The sequence below is a fragment of the Fringilla coelebs genome, assembly GCF_963513975.1.
Source record: "Fringilla coelebs genome assembly, chromosome: 10".
NCBI classification, from domain to species: Eukaryota; Metazoa; Chordata; class Aves; order Passeriformes; family Fringillidae; genus Fringilla; species Fringilla coelebs.
The window spans coordinates 16,288,402-16,310,722 of NC_140036.1; the positions used below are offsets into that span (position 1 = coordinate 16,288,402).

Genomic DNA, 22,321 nt, shown 5'->3' on the forward strand with positions numbered 1-22,321 from the left:
TGGTTGGTAGGGTTCAGGGGGTCTGGTCTCCCCTTTATAGCGATGCTCAGATTTCAGAAGATTAAAAGGAAAAAATCAGTAGCTGTCAAAAATAAGCAGTGCATTAGCTTCCTTTTTTTTTTTTTCCCTGCAGCAGTAAAGAGTGATAGATGAATCTGAATGCAAAACAATTCCCTTTAGGTGTAGTCTATGTAGATTTGCTCCTTCTGAGTACAAACTGGTGCAGAGGCAGATGCTCGAGTTGTGTATGTGCAACTCCTCCTCTCCCGAGTGTCTAGTCTCCAGCAGCATGTGCGTAGGCAGACAGCAGTTCCCATATTTCCCCTTATTAAGAATCCTATTTCTCCTCAGAGGGTAACCCCAAAAATATCTTCAGAAATTATGTATGAGGTTTCCTTTTTAATCTCAGCACTTCCTAATTTATCAGGTGAGGGTCAGGAAGTTGCAGACAATAAAACACTGCTGACAGTCTCAAGGGGACCATAGAGATTTATCGAACTGAGACATCTAAATTTACTCCTTACTTGAAGGGGTCGGGGTGAGTAAAATGCTTGTTTTTGTAATCCGAGCAAGCTTTCATTAAGCACAGCCCGTTCTCTCCCTCTGTCTTTCTCTGTCTCTGTCAACTCTGCTAAAGACTTAAGGCTTGCATTTCCCCTTTCAAGCAGAGACTCAAACAGCTGTCCCCACATTAAGCTGAACAAATACTCAGTTACTGAGAAGATTTGATGTGTTGCAGTTTTCAGGTGAAGAAAGCCTTACCTCTTTCTCTTGCATTTTAGTAGAGTTCAATTTGCATCCAGGAAGATCCTTTATAATTTTCTTTTTCATCATATGGTGGAAGTTGAGATTTTTCACTACTTTCTGGAAAACAAGTTGTTCATTTACTTTTGACTTTTATAATATTTCTGAAGCTTGTTTCTTTGTGTGCTTTTTTTTAGCACATTTCTTCTTATAATCTTCTTATCACGAAGATTAAGAATTTCAATTTGGGGAAAACTGTATATCCTCTCATCCAGGTATTTTCTCCAGCTCTGAAATGGAGAAGAAGAAGAATTCTTAGCACATGTAAAAAAGGATAGAAATAAGGTTGTGTTCGCTTTTGCTGTCCTTTAACTTCCATTCTTTGTTGATTCTACTTAGGTGATCAGCAGAGTCTGTGTGCAGTTCTCTCTTTGCTCACAAGCAGAGTTCGCAGTTCGCTGCTGCCCTTGTTCCTTGAGGGACTCCTTCCAGTGTATCCAGCTCCAGTGTTTGGAAAGCAGGGAAGGGACTGGGTGGGGGGTTTGGCTGGAAATGAGACAGAGAGGGTTAATTGGTTCACTGCTCCAGCACTACAGTGTGTGCTCCCTGGAGCTGTATCAGGATGTGCAGGTCCTGGAAATGACCCTTCACACGACAACATTCTGTCTCTGCACTGTAGCGTGTGTGTCTGTCTGTCTGGCTGGCTGCTGCTCACTCTCTGGGCTCTCTTGCTTGCTTGCTGTCTGGATGGAAGCACAGTTAACCCTAAAAAGTTCTGCAGCCCTGTAAACACTCCAGGGTTTTTTCTTGCCTAACTTTATAAATGTATTGTCTAGCACGCTTACTTTAAGTGTGAGCCCTGTTACTTTAAAACTTTCCTTCTGCAGCTGCTTTTTATTATCCTGAGTGTTCTCTTTTGTTACCTTCCAACTTTCAGTCAGATGTGTGTATAGCCTCAGCGTCATCTTATAGTTCTGCATTAAAATGGAAATAGAGTTCACTTCCAAGGACATTAGCTGCAAAATTGGGTAATAAGTCCTTGAGTAAAGGCCAGAAGAGAGCATGAGATCATGGTTTGACCCTCTGTATGACACCAGCCATTACATTCCATGAATTGCTAGTGCTTACCAGCCTTGAGCTGGAAATCAGGTCCTCAGTGAACTGTGCATCCATTCATATTTCTTTAAAAAAGAAAAAAAAAAATCTGTCTCTGGGATGCAGGTAATGTGGGGCCAAAGAGAGAAGGCTGCTGTCAGAAATGAACAGAAATACTTAATATATTCAGATCATACAATAGAATTTTCAGTAGCTTTCACTTGTTCCTTACTTTTCCTGTTTAAAGGAAAGTGTCAATGAGATTCCATGCTGTATTCATTTGCAATTGAGAATTGATTTTTTTATTAATCAGGAAAGTATATATTACAAAAATAAAGCCAGCTATGGTAATACCATTTCCTTATCTGGACACCTCCCTATTGTCACCACTGACAGTACTGAGAGAGCAGAGCAGATGAAAACATTTAAAAAGTGGAAATTGAGACAGGACAATACTTTATTTGGTTAATGAGCATTTGGATTCAGTTTTTCTTAAGCTCCACTATGTCTAATCAAGTTCTGGTTTATATTTTATAAATCTTGAAGGATATCCTGACATTAATCTAACTGTATTTGAAGTTTTTACTGCAGATGAATACATTTATATTTAATTGAAAAGGAAATTATTCTTAAAATACAGATAAAACCAATTATCTTAGGAACTTGCGGAAGATGATACAAGTTTAGTGGTAGATTGTCTTGCAAGCATTTTTACCTCTTTGTTACATTGTTTAATTTCAGAGAGATTAAATACATACCTGCCCTTTATGATATTTTCTGAACGTTGCCAGGTTTGAATCATTTGAGAAACATATCCTGCTCTCTCTGTATTACAGACCTGCAACAAGTTCTTCTCTGTATCTTCTGGCCAGGCTTTTTGTGCAGCCCACTCTCCTGCCCCCGTGTCCAGATGTGTTAATGATGGTAAACCTTAAATCTTGCGAGACCCCACTCCTGGCCCACTGTAAACTGAATATTTGAACCATAAATAGATATTATATTTTTATTTCCCATCTCTTGCTGTTACTTCTGTTTTCAAACTGCCAGTGTGATTTTATAGAGCCATGTCCCCATCAGATATGAGCTGTCTCTGGTGAGTGCTGTTCAGTCAGTACATATCATTCAAATTCACTTGCTGTGCTGTGCATGAGATAGTTGCAGGAAATTCCTGTTTTGGGAATAGCTGGGATCATTTTTGTCCAGAGACAGACAGTGTTTAGTCTACACTGAATATATCAGTTTGTTGCATTTTTCTCTGCAGGTTTTCTGTTTTCTAGATATTTCCCTTTCTGTTGCACCTCCCCTCCTTTAGAAATGACCACAAACTGTGCAGTTAATATCTGCATTTCTCATTTTTTAACTCATTCATGGATGAAATGAAACCTCTGTTAAGTTTTGTTTTTTTTTAATTGCCACTGCACCACTAAAACAACTTGTGGAAATAGTTCTGTATAAAATTATTAATTCATGACCAATAGTTTTAAAAAGTTATAAATATTTCGAATATTTTGAAATATGACTGAGGACACTTAATGAGGAATTTAGAAGATATATTTGACATTGTTCTTCAATTCTGATGTTTCATTTTTCAATGAGTTGTATATTTCTTAAATATTTAGACTAAAATATAAGTGCATGTTAGTGATGCTTCAGATGCTTCTATTTTTAGCCTCAATCATGAGACCAGTGTGATTTTTTTTTCAGTATTCTGTATCTTTACTTACTGATGCTACTATATATTTACATATATATAATTTCATGCTCAGAAATTGCTGAAATATAAAGAAAAATGTCAGTACTGCATTAACCTTGAAGATGTGCAGCTTACAGGATTGGAGATAAGGTACTCAAAGGATGGGGTTTTAACTGGTCTGTGATCTAAGACACTTGAAGTGGAATATGCTCCAAGATATGGCAGTCTGAGCTTTTAGTTTATCTTGTTGCATGCCTCCTGGGGAAAAAAGATTACAGTGGATTGTTAAGAGCCAATGTAGCTAACTGTGATCCTCAACTTTCAGTAGCCCAATAGGCCTCTCGAAGGCAAAGCCTAATGGGAGATACAATATCTGCAGGTGTTGCAATTATAAAGTCTTTCAGAAAAAAAGCAGTTTAGGTCAGCACCAAAAGGAATCTGACTACCTTCTGTGTCCAGCTGACCTGGGCGGGTTTTTTTCATATTAGTCTGTGTTAACAATCAACATCCTGGTTTTCATTCTGTTAATCTTTGCAACGGAGGCTTAAGAAAAGTTTTCTTTCATCTCTCTTTGGAAGTAATGAAGAATTCAAAATTATCTTTGGTTTCTCAGAAATTCTAAGCTACTTACAAGCTAAGTATCAGCTTTTTAAGGAAAGAATATGATATTTATTTTTTTAATATATATGCAAGAAATAACAGCCCCAGAAAGGCGTTCAGAATTGAGGCTGGGGCAGTTGGGCTGGAGTCAGGCAGCTCCTCTGTGTTTTCATTGGTTCCAGTTTCTGGGGAGATTCAAAATCCATAGCGTAGGGTGTTTGTTTCTTGCGGAGGTTCCAAGAGCAACTAATTGGTGAGTAAAACTAATAAAATGCCAGCTGTTATGTTTTGCTGAGAATCTCTTATTGCTGTCTTGGTGCATCTTTATTTTTCTTTATGATTTTGTTTGACTTCTGAAACAAACCAAACTGGATCTTGGAGGAAGTCCTTCATCTTCAGCCCATTTATCACAACAGTAAAACTGATCCTGATGTAGGGTGGAAACAAAACTAAAGCTGACTACACTGTTGAAGTCCCATGGAAGAAACTTCTTGAGATTTTTGGCTTCTTTATTCATTTAGTTTCCTGGTAACAGAACAAAGTTGAAGCTAGTTATGATGTTGGGTTTTTTTTGTGTACAGGTCTGGGTTCACTGACGTCTGTGGTTTCATGGCTTATGTAGGAGCAGCTGAGCAATTTTCAGATAAAATGAAGGAAATAATTGGGCCATTTTTTTGTCATCATTTTGCTGTTGTAGTAAAGTGTAATTGCAAAAGCACACTGCTTGAGTAAAACCAGTGTTAGGAAAAAAGGAAGGAACCAGTGCATTAAAGATAATTTGGTTTTCAAAAATAGACATTGCCTATCTTTCTAAGATACACAGTCCAGTTTGGAGACATGCCTTAGGCTTTAATGTAGGAATTTTAAGATGAAATTACTGGACTGTGTTATGGGAAGGTCATGCTAGAGGACTATGGTACATTGCTTCTGTCCTCAAAATATATTAAATCTACTCCAGGCTTAGAATTTTTACTGTGACTTTAAAGAGGGGAGAAAAAATTTGTGTCTGGAGATAAAATGTCCGCCCACTGAATCTCCAAATGTTATTCTGGTATTTCATGTGATGTTATTTTCTGTGTTTAACTTGCAGAAATGACAGATATCTGCATTAGGACTGAGTAGGAGTAGCGGGTTGCTGAGTGTGAGTTGTGACAAACCATTTCTCTTTTTTAGGAGTGTTAAAATTTCTCACACTCTTAATTATTTCTCTCCATCTCCCACCAGAGGTTTCCACTCTGTAACCACACTGATTCAGCCATCAGCAGTCAGCAGAGTGGTAAAGGTCTCCAGCAGGGAGCCAGAAGGGTGGACGTGGTTTGGGAGCTTCTGTGGGGCTTGGTACCAGTGAAGCAGAAACTTCCTCCATCAGCAGGGGCGCTGTCCCTCTTCCCTCTGGATTGTGCTGAAAGTCACATCAGCAGCACTGAGAGGCTGTGCTCTCAATGAAGGGCCAGAGTAAGAAGAACATGGTCATGTTTTAATCATAGTCCCCAAGTGGATTACCAGATGGAAGTAATACCCATGGGAGCACAGTTGCAGCCTGGGACTGCTTATGAAGGCTCTTTAACTTTTCTTTTGATCACTTGACAGGATTGGTTTGGGTTTTATAAATTTTATGGAGTGCGGGTTAGGGTTTATATGGCAGCACTGTGTAGGACTTTGTAATTACAAACATCTCAGCACTAAAGGAGTAAACAAATCTTACTGCTTAAGCATTGATGCCAACAAGGCTCTTGTGCTCTGAGGTCCTGTTTCTCCAATACACACTTTTGCAAGACTCTTTCCTACTTTTTGATCTGCCTTCTAGATCTCTCTTAAGTAAGAAGACATTTTTTGAAGATTAAGGTTTTGAGAAAACTGAGAAAAGTGGTGGGACCCATTAAATTGCTGTAACTCACAAAGTGGATTTATGGAAGGCTTCCTGTCAAAATGTTTGACTGCTTTATGGATAGATTTGAGAAAAAAGTATTTCAAATAATTGCCACAAATAAATTGTCTGGCCAAGAATGCAAAAAACAATTAGAGTACATTAATCCTGATTTTATGATAAAAACTGTGTTTTTAGAACTTCTGAGCCTGCAGACACAAATATGTGTCCAAGTTGGCAATTCTATAAAATCCAGTTTTCTGAACAGGAATTTAATGATTAATGCCTCAGAGTGCATAATCACATCTTTGCCAGAAAGTGTTTTTCTCTTCTTAGGCTCACAATCTGCCTGTTTAACATTATCTGAAGTAAGGCAAACACAAAGGTGTTAAGGGTCTTTGTGCAAGAGCTGAAGTATTCTGTGCAGCTGAATGTTGGCCTCATTTATTTTAGGATATGTGTCTCCTGGTCTCCACATCAGCTCATTTTTAAACAAACATTGTCTAAGCTGTTATTTGAGCAAGAGACTGATAGGTATTTTTAAATGTGTCTTTTAGTTTGTTGTCTTCACTCATAGGGCATGACAGCCCTATGAGTTGCCCAGCTTTTCTCTCTTTCTTAACATTTGTCATCATGGCTTCATCTTAGAGGCAGCAGTTTCCAGCAACTTGGTGTTTCCTTCTCTCTTGTGGGTTTTTTTTGCTGCTGTCGAAGGCCAGGGGGGCTGTAAGGTGATATTGGTAGGTGGGATTCTTTCCCCCTGTGGGTGCTTTGCGAAGATTCAGATGGAAGTGGTGGGTGGGAGAAGATGTGGGTGCTAGCTGTCATTACTGCTGAGGCACGTCCTTATGAGTAGCCTCTGAAGCCTGGGTGCCTTTGGGTCCCTTGAGCAGTTCTGGAGGAGGACTGGAGCCTGTGTGGTAGTGCTGCCTGTCTCTGGTCAGCTGGAGTAGGAGAGAGGAGGTCAAAGAGGAGTTCAGGACCAGTTGTCAGAGAAGACCATGGGAAAGTGTTGAAATGGGACTAGCTAGAGTAGAAATTGATTGATTATGTGTGTAGAGTATAACTGAAATATGAATGGGTTGTTATATGGACATGTCTTCTGTCCCCCATCACAATGAAAGAAGAGAATGAACTAGATTGTTGCTTAAAGTCTTTTTCATTAGTGTTTTCTGTGATTCAGCTATTCATTTAAATAAAACCCATGCTGGAGTATATTCTATGGCTTTTCTCTCTCTTGGGTTGTTGAGTGCCTTGACAGGTACTGCTGCCGCCCTCCACCCTCCATCTTTCAGTGTAGCAAATGTAAGAAAGGAAGCTAAAACTAAGGTGCTCTTGCCTTCTTCCTAGGTACATTTTAATCTGAAATCACTTTACAGCAGAAGTAAATGGCTTGAAAGACTGCTTACAGGATTGTTAATGTGACAATTAAAATGCTAGTCTGCGCTGCAAGACACAGTGAGATACCATGAAGAGCCTGATGATGTTCACTGTGTAAACAGATATAATGAAATCACTTACAATTTATAGTTTTACATCTTTCTTCTTCGTGAGCTTTTACCTTCCAACTGCATTCCTGCATTGCTCTTCTGTTCATCGTGCCATGAGACTCAGTGTCCTGAAATTGGCAGTATTTGATATTATGGAGTGGTTTGTGTGGCATTAAAATTAAAAGGGATAAAGATGACCATGAAGACAGGTAGGAAATCAATATATTAACACCTGTGAGTTCTGCACTACTTCAGAAATACTCAATATTTACAAAGCTGTTTGCATGAGCAACATATGCTTCTGGCTGTGGGAAATTAAGGCTCTCTTTCATCTTCCAGCACTGGGCTGGAAGTTTTGTTGCTGTAGTGACCAGCAGGACACTGATTCCCAGCTGGTGAGGCATAGAGCATATATACTCATTTCAGATCTCTGAAAAGGCAGCAACAGTCCCAGCATGACACAGTAAGAAGGCAGCAATAGACATTGCTCATAAACTGATTGGAAGTGTGTGTTGTATCAGCATTTCCTCCCGTGCTGTGATTTTCAGCAGTAGGTGGGGGTGAGGAGGAGCTGGCAGAAGCCATGATTGCAGAAGGGAGTTTGGGACCACCAGCCTTGAAGGTTGATTGAATGCTGGAGGTGAGTTTTGTGTCTACTGATGGGAAATTTAGTACTGTGTCTCTCATGGAGGGTAAACCTCTGCTAATGGAAAGCCTGTCAAAAAAGCATCATTTCTGGAGATAAAGACTTCAGCCTCAATAGATGCATCATTCTGCTGGGTGATCTTTTAAAGGCAGAAAATAAGCACTAAGGAAGGCTTCAGTAGTGGGAACTGTGTGTGATTATCTGCAGTGATAGGGAAGTTTATTAATGTGTTTATTAATCTGCTCTCTTAGCTCATGTGTTCCTCCCCTCTGGTTAAGTTTTAAGAAATGAAAAAACATACAGTGTGGAGGAACAATTTGAAATTTTCAGGTATGAACAGAGTGAAGTCACCATATTTTGAAGCACAATACCATATTTTGAAGAACACTAATAATAAACAATATTCTTTTTTTGCCTTTCTCTAGGACTCCAGAGCAGTGTCCAAGTGTGGTTTCTTTGCTGTCAGAGAGCTACAATCCCCACGTGCGTTATGGGGCTGCCATGGCTTTGGGGATCTGCTGTGCAGGCACTGGAAACAAGGTGAGGGCCAGAAAGGAGCATCTGTGGCCAAGACTCTTCTTGCTCCCTCCTGTGACAGACACGTTGTGTGCAGACATCACACATGCAGATGGGTTTCTCACACATGTACACTACCAGCCAGCTGGAGTACAGCACTACTTTAAATTCTTTTAACTTTTCTGGGCATAGAGTTTCTTTTCCTGCTTGTACAGAATAGGTAAATTAGAATTTTTTTATACATTACTGCCACATTCTTGGAATTTTGTCTTCAAAACTTTTCTTAGAGTTTTCTTACTGTCAAGTTGCCACTGAACTTAAAATGTATGTTCAGTACTCCAAAATCAATACTCCTTTACCCTTGGAGTGCCAGTGACAGGGAAACAGCAGGTGTTTTGCTTAACTTCTAGTTCTTTTCATCTTTCCTGTGATACACGATTCATGGAAGATCCATGTAGTAAAGCCAAGTGCCATGAAATTTAATTAAATATATTGTAGTTTCAGGAGTGTAATTAACAACCAGTACATTTTATGCATTTTCACTTTATAAGTTATCAGTGAGTGTTAATTCTCATGGATGGTAACAGACCATTTATAGTAGGATTCCTGCTTCTGCTGGGGGAAGTGAGCACTCATTGGAACAAACAGCAAATAAACTTGGGAGTAACCTCCCTCTCCTTCTCCCACAAGTGTATAATAATCTGTAGTGGTACAGAATTGCAGTTTGAGAACAGGTGCACAGACAAAGTAATATGTCATGCTTCTGAGTCTTTGATAAATCTCCTGCTTATCTGTCTCATCTCTTCCTGTATTAAACATTTGGTCTGTGGCTCTTGCGTGAGCGCTCCGAGTGCCGCTTGTGCTGCCAAAAGCACAGAATGCTGACGTGCACTGCCTGCCATCTTTAGTAGCTAAAGCATGCAGATTTGAAAGCAGATCTGAGAGTCCTATTTTTATCCAGGTCGCTTTATTCTCAAGTGGAAGGTGGAATCAAGGAGTTAGTTATTTTTAACCTGCTGCATCTGACAAGTTAATTTAAATGGAAATGCTTTTAGTTGCAAGAATGAGTCTTGTTTTATTTCCAGATATATTGTATGATGACCTAAACCATCTGATTACACAGAGACGTGTCTTCCAGAGCTTCTATTAGTAGGTTTTGAAGGCCCAAATAGATTCCGTTTTGGAGATCAGAAAGTTCAGCTTTTTGTCATAGTGGGTGTTTCATCCATGGTACTGAATGCTTGCCAAAGAGTGAATGAGTCACCTTCAGGTGAAGAAGTACAGCCTGCAACATAGCTCAGATGGCAAAAGCAGTCTTAATGAAGGCATGATGTTATTTTAGAAGCGGTTCTTTGAAATAATGTTTTGTATAAAATTAAAGCCTCACCTAATGGAAGTAACACCAAAGAGAGGTCTGAACTGGCAATCTCTTGCACTCTGCACTCAGCTGCATTTACTCATGTTTAAGTATGGACATAAAGGCACTCTAAGCAAGAGATTACTTAAAAGAGGCTAAATGCTACAGGTTCTGACAATAAAGTGTAAGGCCAAGAATTTGGAAGCTAATGTGATGAACACATCTGTTGCTTATGCCTGTTATTTAACTGTTGCCCTGTTTCTGCAGGTGGATCTTGTCCCATCCTTCCATCACTTGTTTTTGGTGTTTCTTTTCTTTTTCTTCACAATTTTTAGATTAAAATCTACAGAAATACAGATTTCTGCTTCATTTGCCAAGAACAGGCAAACTATTTTTTAAAGTATATCTGATAGCATCAATCTGATAACCTTCCATTGGAGAATTCAATCCTGGCATTCTAAAAATAGTAGTATTAACTCTGTGACCATGTATTTCTTCATTTCTTTTAGGAAGCAATCAATTTGCTTGAGCCAATGACAAATGATCCCGTGAACTACGTGCGTCAAGGAGCTCTGATTGCATCTGCCCTTATCATGATCCAGCAGACTGAGATCACCTGCCCAAAGGTAGTGGGTCACACCTCACATACCTCACGTGCCTCTTAGGTGGGAAATTGTCTTGAATGCCAAGTCTTTAGTGCTTGGCACTGCATGTAAGCACTGGCAAGAGACTGCACATGTCTTGTAAAGAGCCAGAGCTGAATGTACAGTGGGAAGCTCCTGCTTGGATTAGAGTATGTGCTCTGAATGATGGGAACATCCCTGATGGATGGCAGCATTCTAACCCTGGGCAGTACAAGAATAAATGCTCTTCCTTAAAAGCTCTAAAAGCATTTTGTAATGATAATAAAGTGACTGTAAAGACATTGGTTTTGATGACAGTAAGCTTAGTTTTGGATGTGGTCACCATGCAGAGAGGTTCTGTAACAGCAATGTTTCCTTTGTAGTTCATTGTTCACATGAAACAACTTCAGAACTTTCAGAACAGGCTTAGTGAGTTTATAGCAAATACTCCATATTTTAATGGAGTTTTCTGCTCATAAGGTGACAAGGGTTGCATATGCTGTGTTTAGCTTTTAAAAGTAGATTCCCTGTGAGTGTGTAACAGGTGATGATATGCAAACATTTGTACAGACTAAAAGTCCACATTGGAGAAGCTCTGAGGTTCCACATTTCACCTGCTCTGGTGAGTGCTGAGGCAGAGCAGTAGCTGGTACTTTTCTACTCATCTGCTGCATATTGGTTGCTTTTATTGATGTCATTTTAGAAATTGAACTGTGGTAAAAACAGACACCTTTTTACTGCATTTGGATGAGAAGAAGGAAAAAAGCCTTTGCCCAGTGGAAGATTTTACTTGGGAAAGTCAGAGAAGGGGATCTACAAATGCAGGTGTTTGGGTATTTCTAAGTCTCAGAACATGAAAATTTGCTGGCAGACAGTTTGTTCCTTCAAATTATTTTTTTTTTTTTGAAGAAAGAAAAATGTTAGTTTTCACTGAGCAGAATCTGGGAATGTTGTTTATATTATCAGAATTGTAGTTCAAGTGAATAAGCCAAGAATAGTAGTTCACTTGAATAAGCCAGTGGAGAACACTAAACTTCTGTTAGATCCCCTTGTCCTCCAAGATGCAAAGTTTCTGTAATGTGAAGCTGAATTATCTCTGGAAAGAAATTAATTGTTGTTTTTATTGTTTGTTCCTTGGTCAGGTGATTGGAATGCCCGGCCTCAATACAGGAGATCAGGTTTAATCATTTTGTGTTGCTCTAGTACTGGACAAATTTATATAGCTCTCCTGTGACTCAGTTTCCCAGCAGAAAGAATTAATGATTTATATATGAAAGGACATTATGAGGATTGATTCATTTTACTTTGCAAAGCACCCTAGTCCTCTTGGGATGGGAATTGCAGTCTGCTCTGAATTAGTCAGCCATCCTAAAACATTAATCACTTGCTGAGTCTGCCTGTTGGAGTTTCTGGCTTTTTGAGATGATAGGTGAAAGACTCTGTTTGTCCTAAAGAAAAATGTGGGTAAAAAAACATAGATTATTTGAGGTGTGTAATAAGGCAGATCTCTTCCCCCAAAGAGGCCTGAAAACCTTGACTTTCAAGTCATGTGTGATAAAAGCGTGGTTAAAATAGTTGGGCAGTAAATACAGGATAAGATGTATAGTTTGGGAGTCAGTGGCTTGTTTAAAAATGGGGCCAGAAGCTGAAACAGCTTAATGCCAAATTGTTGCCTGGTATAGATACAGAAGGCAATTAATTGTCTAGTCATAGGAGCACTAGAAGTACTAAAAAACAAACAGAAACAAAATTCCAGATTAAAAAATAATAAAAAATACCTGAAGTACTGACACAGAATACACAAATTTTGCTTTTTATAAATACCCCAAAAGTTGGTTATAACCATTATTGTTTCTTGCTCAAAAGAAAAAGAAATATTTTGAGGGATGTGCTTCCAATTAAGTTATTTATTATCCATGGGAAACTTTTTGGAGATCTCTGCCAATCTGAAAAAAAAATTACTTAATTCTGATGTGAAGGAGTGGAGTTCTTCAGAAAAGGAGCCATTTTTAGATTGCCAGGACATATTTTGATCTGATTAGATTCCTGAGTGACATGCTGGACACTGTGTGCCAAAGGGTGTGGATGGTTGTGGGTATTTGCATTGCTGAATAAGTACCTAGGAAGAGCAGTGGGGTGATTTTTGTATCCCACAAGCTGTACAGTCTTGATGGGGTTACAGAGAAGCTAAATTTTATTTATCATCATCTCACTACTTCTAAATACTTGGTGATGCTTTGCTTGTGAGAGATGGTGATTTTAAAAAAGACTGTGTCATAGAGCCTGGCCAGCTTCCTGTCATTGCTGCTCAGTTTTGTCTTTTCTGGGATTTGATATATTTTTTTAGTTAACTTATTATTAGTGAGCTTTGGGTTAGAAATACTTTCAGTTCTCTGCTGATCATTTGGGTAAGATGGTAGCAAATAATCTTCCTTAAATAGTTCAGGATTTTTTTGGGAATAAAATGCTGTCAGAGTTTTGAGAGCTGAGCATTGCAACACCAAAATGCCAGGAATAAACAGAGATTTAAGAATCAAAGTATTTTGGTTTAAAAAAAAACATTTTTATTGTGAGAAAAGGGTAGATGTATGCCTTTGAATTAACTTCATTGTGATCTTCCCTTTGTGTTTGTCCTCCTCTTTGTTGTGCTCAATCTTTGTTTAAATGAATAATTAATTTTTTTTTAATTTAAATAGTTTAAATAAAGGGTTGTGAAATAAAGAATTGTAATTACATTAACTCCTTGAACTAGCAAGTTGCTTAAGGACCAAAAAGGGATAGCAAGTGCTGAGTAAAGGTGGTTTCGTCTCTTTGGAGTTGAGACAGTTCCTCCATGTGCAGCCAACATGATTTTTCCTGACCTCTGTTGATCGATTTAAGAACCATATTAGTACCAGATATAAAATATTAACGAGTTTTTGTAAAATGGAATCCAAAGTTACAGATGTGATGAGGTCATCATAACAGAAATTAATGACAACATCAGGATATGTTTGTGCCCTGTTTGTGCAGGGCAATGAAGTCAGCAGTTTTGGAGACAAACTACATGTTGAACTACTTGAAAAAGTAAATTCAGTTCCTGGTTTTGTGTTAGGATAGTCATCTTAGCAAAATGAGAAAATAATAAACAAGGTCAAGCCTTTTTCTCCATCTTCCTTCAATCATATTGGCCCATTGTCTTTAAGATGTGAAGAAACCAGGACCAGATTGCTGTTGGGATTTTTTTCCCCCCACTTAGATGAAATGATAGGTCTTGCTGGGGTACAAGAATGATTTTGCAATGTTCTGGTAGCACCTTTACTTTATGAAAGCCCTCTACTATGAGATGGTTCTGCACACTCTTTCAAAGGGCAGGTGTATGCAGAATAACTTTGTGGTGTATGCAGAATAACTTTGTCTTTTGAAGGAGATAGATACAACATGCAAACAGTTTAAAACCTATTTTATTAGATTTTATTAATGCTCTTGTTCTTAAGAGCTTGCATTTGCTAGAAGCATTGTGTACATCACCTGCCAATATTTCCTGTCATTAACTGTTTATAAAATCTTGTTCTTGACAATCTCCTGGGCTTCATGAGCATGACCATTGACTGGTGGAGGGAGAAGTGGTAAACAGCCTGATAAATGACAGCCCTTGGTGGAAGGAAATGGTGTTGTATCATTTTCATATCTCAGAGTCTCTGTTGTTTCCTCACTGTTTCCAAGGTTCTGTGTTTGGCTTCATTTGAACTCAGTGCCATGCCATTTTGGCCAGCACTAGTTATCAGAATGGGGTGTGTGTTTTGTTAGAAAGAAGAAATGATTCATTGTCTATATTTTAGTGTTCCTCCTGGAAGCTGCCCAAATAAATTTCTAGGTAGCTTTTCCAAATGCTGTAGAATTTTTGAAGTGCTTGAAGATTTCAAGGAAGCAACAAAGCTTGTGGGTTTCATAGCATATTAAATAAACTTACACAGTAGCTTGGGTTGTGCTTGTTGCTGTGGTTTGAAGGAAAAATAATAGCAGATAAAAGGGCTTTACTAGACAAACTCTGGCAGGTTTTGCTTCAACAGCTTAAGAAATGGCAGGCTGTTGACATCTTGCTCCATTTTGTAGGAGGTGAGTGCCCCAGCACCTTATCCTGAGAGGGAAGCATTGGCTCCATGTGAGGTTAATTCCTTCCTGAACTGCTGCAGCCAGAGCTGCCAAAGCAGGCTTTCCCTTGCAGCAAGGAATGTTTTCAGCTGGGACCTGATCCAGTCAAAATTCCCATTCCTGTAAAGCATTTGCTTTGTAGGAAGCCTGAACAAGCATGTGGGCCTATTATGCATTTGAGTGTTGAGAACTTTGGTCTCAATCCTTGGTCTGGGTTGGCCTGGCCCCTAAGTCTGAGCAGGATAGTCTCTCACCTTTCATAGAACAATTTTCCTTCCATTGACTTTAAACTCTGGAAAGGGCACACTTAGTGCATTTTCCAGGCCTGGCAGGGATCCTTGGCTCACAATACACAGGTATGCAGAAATTATATGAACACAGAATGCTCTTGAGATGGAATTACATATTTTGTATTTTTATAAGAGATGGCATGAGGACTGTTTCTTACTGCAGCTGTTCAGTGCTTGTTCATTGAATGCCTGCTCTCAGCTGATCTGCTGTAACCTGTCCCTGTCACCTGGAGAGGTGGCAGTCGACATGCTCAGGTAGAGCAGCCAGGTTTCTGTCCTTGGTCCCTTGTCAGTGTCTCAGACACCTCTTTGCCCTGCACAGGGCCCTGGTGCCAAAGCTGGCAGGTTCCTGGTGGGCTTGTAGCCTGGGTGTCCTGTTTGTGTGCTCTGTTAATGGACACGTGAGTAGGTGCTGAGGAAGGTGTATTGGGGAAGGGGTTTCACAGGGGCAGTGCACCCTGACCAGGGAGGTGGATGATTTCCCTTCCTAGCCCTCTCTCACCTTCCCAAGTGAGGTGTTCCTGCCCTCTGTTCCAAGGCTGCTCTGTCAGTTCAGACACCAGTGTGAACATTAGCAGTTCTGCTGAATGCTTTCTCACTCCACCCAGGGTTTAGTTCTCTGAAGATTTGATTACAGTGTAAATTCTGGATCACAGTCCACCAAATGAGTTTTGTAATATATGTCTGTTTTCATAAATATTCCAAACCCAGAAGCTGAGCCCAGAGTGAAGGGAATGATGTACTCTAAACAGAGGCACTGGAATTCTGCTCAGCTCAACAAATAGTTTCACATTTTACTTCTGTTTCCCAGTGTGTCTGTTCCAAACAATACCTGAAGGCTTAGGTTCACCTGGTCTGCATGTGGCTGCCTTTGAGGCTCTGTTCCAGGCTGCAAGTGCAAATTAAGGTGTTTTTCCAGTGTACAAAGAGGTCAGGTGTAAGAATCAAACCATTTACATTGAACATGTAAACCTCAGTGTAAGCTTTTATAAATAAAAATTGTGAGAGCTTGAAAAAGCATAAATGTTGTGAAACAAGAGCAGAGTTTGGTCTGAATACCCAGAATAAGCCCTGCATTGTGTGTGCAGTATCTCCCTGCCACACATCTGTCTGTATGGCTGCCCTGATAATTTATGTTGCTCCTTTTTCTTAGTTTTAATAATTGCAAAGTCACCTTCTTTGGGGGACTAATAACTAAAAACATTTTCATGCAAAAAGGAATTGGTGAGTAGAGAACTAATATTAGCACACAAATTGTTGGACTTCGGTGGAAAATGGAAATAGCTGCTGTTTTCCCCTGACAGTTCTAATAAATGCATCCTGCTCTTCCAGAGAATTGTTGTTTTGTTCAGCTTTGGTGCTCTTTAAAAGTGCTTGGTCGCTCTGGTGCTTCATGGTAGTGAGACCGTCCATTGGTGTGAAACAGCCATTTTAATGCAGTCCTGTTTAGCAGGACAGGACTTGCTTGTATGAATGTTAATGTCTTCTGGTATCACCAAGTGGCTCAATCAGGTTGGATGCCATCAGTGCTGAATGAGTTGAGGTGACAAGTAGTATCACTGGGTTACTGGCTGAAGGAGTGAAGGCAGGGAAGATGTCACCTAGAGAGTGTCTGTTCATTTAGGACCCCTGTGTTGTAAGTGGTGTGACAAGTTACTCTGCATTGAAATCTCTTTTGCAGAAAGCGTGGTCTTACTCTGAACTGTGCAGTGTGCAGGGCTGCCAAGCAGTGCTGCAGCTCTTGGTATAATGCTCATGGGTTGGAGAGACAGTCTCTGTCTTTTGTTTCCAGCCCAGATATTGGACATAATATCTCAAAGGTCTGGTCTCAATTTCTTACTGCCACTGGTCAAAAATTGACACATGAAATGCACTGCTAGCATTGCCTTGGCGGCAGGATTACTTCATGGCTCAGATGTGCTTTTACAGGGGAATCTGATCTAGTGCCTTGCTGAGAAACCCCTGCAGTGTGATTCATCCCCTCAGACAGCTCTTCATTCTGTTTCAATATTTATTTTTTACATTCATGAATCCCAGTTTAACAAAATGTTATTCTCAAGCACGGTTCTCATGTCACTGAGTCAATTGTATGAATGGATGTTTTTTCACAGGTGTGAAAGCTTTCTTTAATGATTCTCACTTAAAAGGTAGGAGTGCAATAGCAAAATTTGCTGATGATGCATCATAGAGGCATTATCAGTACAGCAGAAATATTGTGCAGGAATAATGGGAAAAGTTGGAGGTTTTCAGCAATGGAGGAAATGGAGGAAATTTATTAAAATGCAGTGTCAATCACATAAGAACATATAATAGCTCTTACTACAAACTCATCAATTGGTCTTTTATTCCAGTGACACCCTACAGATTCTTAGGGTATTCCTATAAGGTTTGCAAAATGTGATTTGGAAGGGCACATCTATCCTGAATATTTTAATATCAGTATATGGATATCATCAAGTGGGGAAAATCTCTGTTATTAATTATTAATGGAGGGATTTGTAATACCAGTGACTAAAGGTGTTGAAAATGCAAATGTCATTGTAGGGTGCAGAAATTGAAGATGCTTCTGCTAAACTTGGACAATTTGACTCGTGCAGTCAGTTTTATAATCTCTCTCTCTTTATTTTATTATTATTATTTTTAACCAGGTCAGCCAGTTCAGGCAGCTCTATTCCAAAGTGATCAATGATAAGCATGATGATGTTATGGCAAAGTTTGGAGCAATCCTGGCACAAGGCATTTTGGATGCAGGTAATTTCTCAAACATTTAAAGCTGCTAAAATTCCTTAAACTTGTCTGGTTGCAATCACTGTAATAGCAAATTCCATTTGGGAGATGTGCTGGTTTTCTGCCTGTCATGTCATAGGAGCAAGAAATCTCAATTTTCAAGGAATTTTAGCTCATTAAAGGAATAAACCTTGTTTTGTAGTTTCAGCTTGTATCAGCATATTTCTGCTAGAGGAGACTCAGCCCAGTCATTGGGGCTGAATTCATGTCTAGAAGTCTGGACAAATATTTTTTCTCTAAGTCTGTTTTGTTGCCGTGAATGTTGATTTATTATAGCATGGTAGGTTGCTTCTTTATTTTTCTAAATCATCACCTGCTACAGAAATTCAGAAATAAGTGCTGTCCAGTCTTCATATTTTTCTTTTTCTGTTAAAACTTAACATAACGAGTATCATATATAAGTTTTTATATATATGTCTTTAATAACTAATTTTTGCTACTTTCATGATTATTAAAAGATGTTGCACAAAGGAGGAAGCACAGTTAACTGCATCAATGTTTTTTCAGAAGACCCAGTTAGTTTCACAGACTACTGCTACCTTTTTCTAGCAAAGAAAACATCATTTCATGAATGCTAATGACTCAATGTTGAGTCAGGAATAGGATTCTCTAAGGCCATCAGTATTTCACAAGGGCTGAGTTGCAGGGCCTATTAAGGACAGTTTCTGTAAGCAAAGAGGACAGACAATGTTTTGAATTTTTCCTTCTGCTGAGATAGCATTTGTACAGTGCTGTGTCTGTCAGTGGCACTTCTTTTGCAAGTTTCCAAACACAATTTCTCCCATCTGGTCTCTTGTGCTGAGACTTCTCTTGCCATGCACCTCCTTATCCCCTGTAATAGGCAGAAAAAAGCTGTTTTTTTCTGTGCTCTTGAGATCAAGATTAGTCCTGAAGTCCACAAGCAAAGGAGCCTCAGAATTTGTCTCTGTGCTGTGGCTCAGGCTCAGCACCCTGCAGGGGGTGCAGTGTCTGTGTGAAATCTCTGCACCTCCAGGCTGTGCCATGGGGGAGAAGAACGCGGTGCTGCCTGCACCCCTCTGCATGGAAGCAGGTTCAAAAAGCTTCCCTGCTGGCCATGTCAGGCTGCCCTGGCACAGAGGACCAGGCCTGCTCAGTGACAGGCACCACCTTCCTGCCTCCTGGGTGCCCCTCCTGGAGCTCAGGCTGAGCAATGTTCTTGGCACAAGACTCTCAGAATAATTTTGGTTGTTCCCATGCTCACACTCAGTTCCTGGGAGGCCAGGGACTAGCTGGTTCTGGGATTTTTCTCTCAGCAGTACAGACCTGTTTTGAATTCTGACCCTTAAGACTAAATAATAAAAATACAACTAAAACCTTATTTGCCTCCTGTGTCACCCATGTATTGTATAATGATTTGGAAACCAGAAATGTCCTGTTATAATAAACTTTATGGTAATTTGTGCCAACTTTAACCTCTTTTTCTTGCTGAGATACTCAGGGAAGGCTGTGAACTCCTTTTCTTAACCTATTGCCACTTTCATTAGAGCCTCCTAAAAGAACAAATTCTTTTTATCCCTCCTATATAACTGGAAGTGCTTATCTGAAACAATGAGTTATGGAATTTAATAATTACCAGGAAGAAAATGTTCTTTGTGTTATCTGCCACAGCTGGGGCAGTTGAATTTAGTTTTTTGTTGTGTCTTTTTTTTGTGGGGTGAGGAGAAAAGGCCAGTTCTCTTCCAATGACAGGGTTTGATTAGAAGTGCAAGATTTCTAGTGTATGCCTAGGAAATGATGAGCTGGAGGTGGAATTTTTGCTCTGACAATGAGGCAGCCATGTAGGCTGGTAGTTTAATGGAAGGAGTACCTTGGGAGCACTGAAGTAGAAATGAAGAATTTGGTCTTTGCCATTGCTGGGGCATTGAAGAATTTGATTATTGCCTTTGCTGGGGCATTGATAAGCCCTAGCAGCAATATTTTTCTTTAATAAAATAAGAAAAAAGTAGACACTAAATTTAACTTAGTGCTTGGGGTTTTCCCTAAACCCCCCTTGCCCCAGTGGCAGTGTGAATTTTGGGAGATGGACCTTATAGTACAAGGATCCCTGAAATTTTTTCTTTAGTGTTTTTTGAATTTTTTTTTCCAGGCATCATGTTACAGCTGTTATTCATCCAGCCAAAGATCTGGAATGTGTTCCCTTCCAGGCAGTCAGGGCTGCTATTTAATCATGAAGATAAATCACAATTGTGCAGTATTGTGTCTCCCCACCTTTCCTGCTCCCTGCAAAGTCCTGGGAGTGAGGGTGGACTGTTTGAAGGTATAAAACAGCAGAAAAAAGTAGCATGACAGCATTTTTTGAATATTAAATCTGTTGCTCATTCAGGAAATTGCAGAGATTGGCTAATTCTAGGTTTTATCTCAATTATAGTTTAAAATTCTGAAAATTAAAGTGCAAAAGTTTGATAAAGTCCAATTAAGCTGCTTGTGCAACATTCACGGGGCTGCTTGATTCAGAATATCTGCTTATAACCAGGGCCTGGTCCTTACACAGTGATGCAGTAAAATAAAATTCAAAGTGAAGATGAGGGAGAAGACCAGAAATTTGAGTGTGCACTGCTTGACATGTTTAAGGATAGCACAAGACCTCAGGCAGTCTCCCCACAGTGCTGTGGCAAATTCAGATAAAGGGCAAGAGATTGCTATCAGAGGAAACACTAAGCAGCAGAGCAGACCTAGCAGTAGAAGAAGACAGGACCATATCTTAGTCTTTCTTCAAAGATGTAGCAGGAAGGAGTTTTCCTATCAAACAGCAGGAGAGATATTGCTACACAAAAGGAAGAGAAAGGAGATAGAATGTAGGCAGAGCATCCTACAGGAGGCCATTAAAATGTCCCACCTTGCACTGCCTCTGCTGGACTAACCCTGACAGATGCCCAAGATGACAGTACTGCTTCAGTCATGGCTTTCATTAGTTTTGGCAGCAGAAGAGAATTCTGTTTGTCTTTAAAACTCAGACAGCTCCATTGCTGTCTGGCCCTGCCTGAGGTGGCTGTTTGTGCAAGCCTGGGAAAAGCTACTCCATTTTGGGATTTTCAGCTATGAAGTGGCCTGAGGAGGGGGTGTTTGTGTTTTAACAAAGTTAACCTCCCTGCACCGGGTCTTGTCAGCAGTAATGGACTTGCCTGGTGCCCTCTTCAACTCAATGCACTGTGTTTATCAGCAGACAGAAGATCAGATTAACACTTTCTCACTCTGTCTGCAAGTCTAGTCTTTCAATTTTGTTTCTAGCTGGATGTTTCTGCACTGCATCAACATATGGAGTTGTTTGGGTCTCTACTTTGCAAGTACCAATCTAAGACTTGGTTGTCTGGCAGAGATGTAATTTTTCTGCAAAGGCTGCAGGAGCTTGTCTCTGTGCAGCTTAGATTGATAATGTCTAGAAACAACTTCTGAAGTTGCTGCTGTTTACATTTTTTTTTCTACTGAGATGGTGTAGGATAAAAACCTAGGCATATTTCTTCTGAATAACTGATAGTTCAGGGAGGCAGTCACAGAAAGAAAAGTTTCTGTCTGCTCAGCTGTATATGTACTGTGTTCCTCCTTAGCTTTGTCTTGGTGATCATTTATATGCCATGTTTTAAAACTTTTTATGGCACAAGTTTGTCTTTTCCTCTCCCTCTCACTGCCTGTACTTTTGTCTAACTTGTATCCTGGCAAAATGAGCGTGGAAGAGGGGCTGTATTCCCTGATTGTTTGGGTACTGTAGAGCAGTGTGGTCACTGTGCTGTATATCTGTTTTACTGAGTAAGCTGAGCTCACAATAAAGGAGGGAAGTGTGTTCCAGAGGAGGAAACTGGCAGCATTGTGGCCTGTGCAGGCCTTTGACAGCAGCTGTTTGACATTCATTGCTCAGGTGTCTTTGTGGAATACCAGGAATTAATAATTCACTGACTTTCATGATTCCTTACAGGGGGCCATAACGTAACCATTTCACTGCAGTCAAGGACAGGACATACACACATGCCTTCTGTGGTGGGGGTTTTGGTCTTCACCCAGTTCTGGTTCTGGTTCCCTCTGTCACACTTTTTGTCACTGGCGTTCACCCCAACCTGTGTCATTGGCCTTAACAAGGATCTTAAGGTATGTCATGAGAAGAGAGAAGAGACTGGAAAGTTGCTTGGAATATTTGAGTGGTCTGCAAGGCGTGGTCATGGTTTTGTTGGTTTTCTTTGCATGTTTCCGACTTGTTTGTGTCAGAAAAGGTATAACGAGAAGAAATCTGAAAAACAGGCTTAAATTGTGGAGCTGGTGGTGGGAATGGAAACAAGAAAAATGTAGAGAGCTGACCTCTTTACTTCAAAATAGCTTAAAAAGAAAGGAACTCTAAATAGAGTATTTTGGCAGAGGCCACCCCATTATCACTCTTGAAGGTCAGGGTCATTTTTTTAAAAAGTGTGTTGCCCCCTCCCCCCCCCCCACCAGCCTCCCAGATAAATTATGTGATGTTCTCCCCTAGGA

The 22,321-nt window shown here is 39.9% G+C and overlaps 1 protein-coding gene across 1 annotated transcript in view; it reads left to right on the forward strand.

The window, feature by feature from the left end:
- The window catches only part of PSMD1 (proteasome 26S subunit, non-ATPase 1), a 64,654-nt gene that overhangs the window by 34,307 nt on the left and 8,026 nt on the right, over positions 1 to 22,321 (forward strand). Inside the window, exons 17-20 of the mRNA XM_084212380.1 lie at positions 8,561 to 8,675; positions 10,518 to 10,634; positions 17,704 to 17,806; positions 21,774 to 21,943. Of these exons, the coding sequence (XP_084068506.1) occupies positions 8,561 to 8,675; positions 10,518 to 10,634; positions 17,704 to 17,806; positions 21,774 to 21,943 (505 nt within the window). The remainder of the gene's footprint in view (positions 1 to 8,560; positions 8,676 to 10,517; positions 10,635 to 17,703; positions 17,807 to 21,773; positions 21,944 to 22,321) is intronic.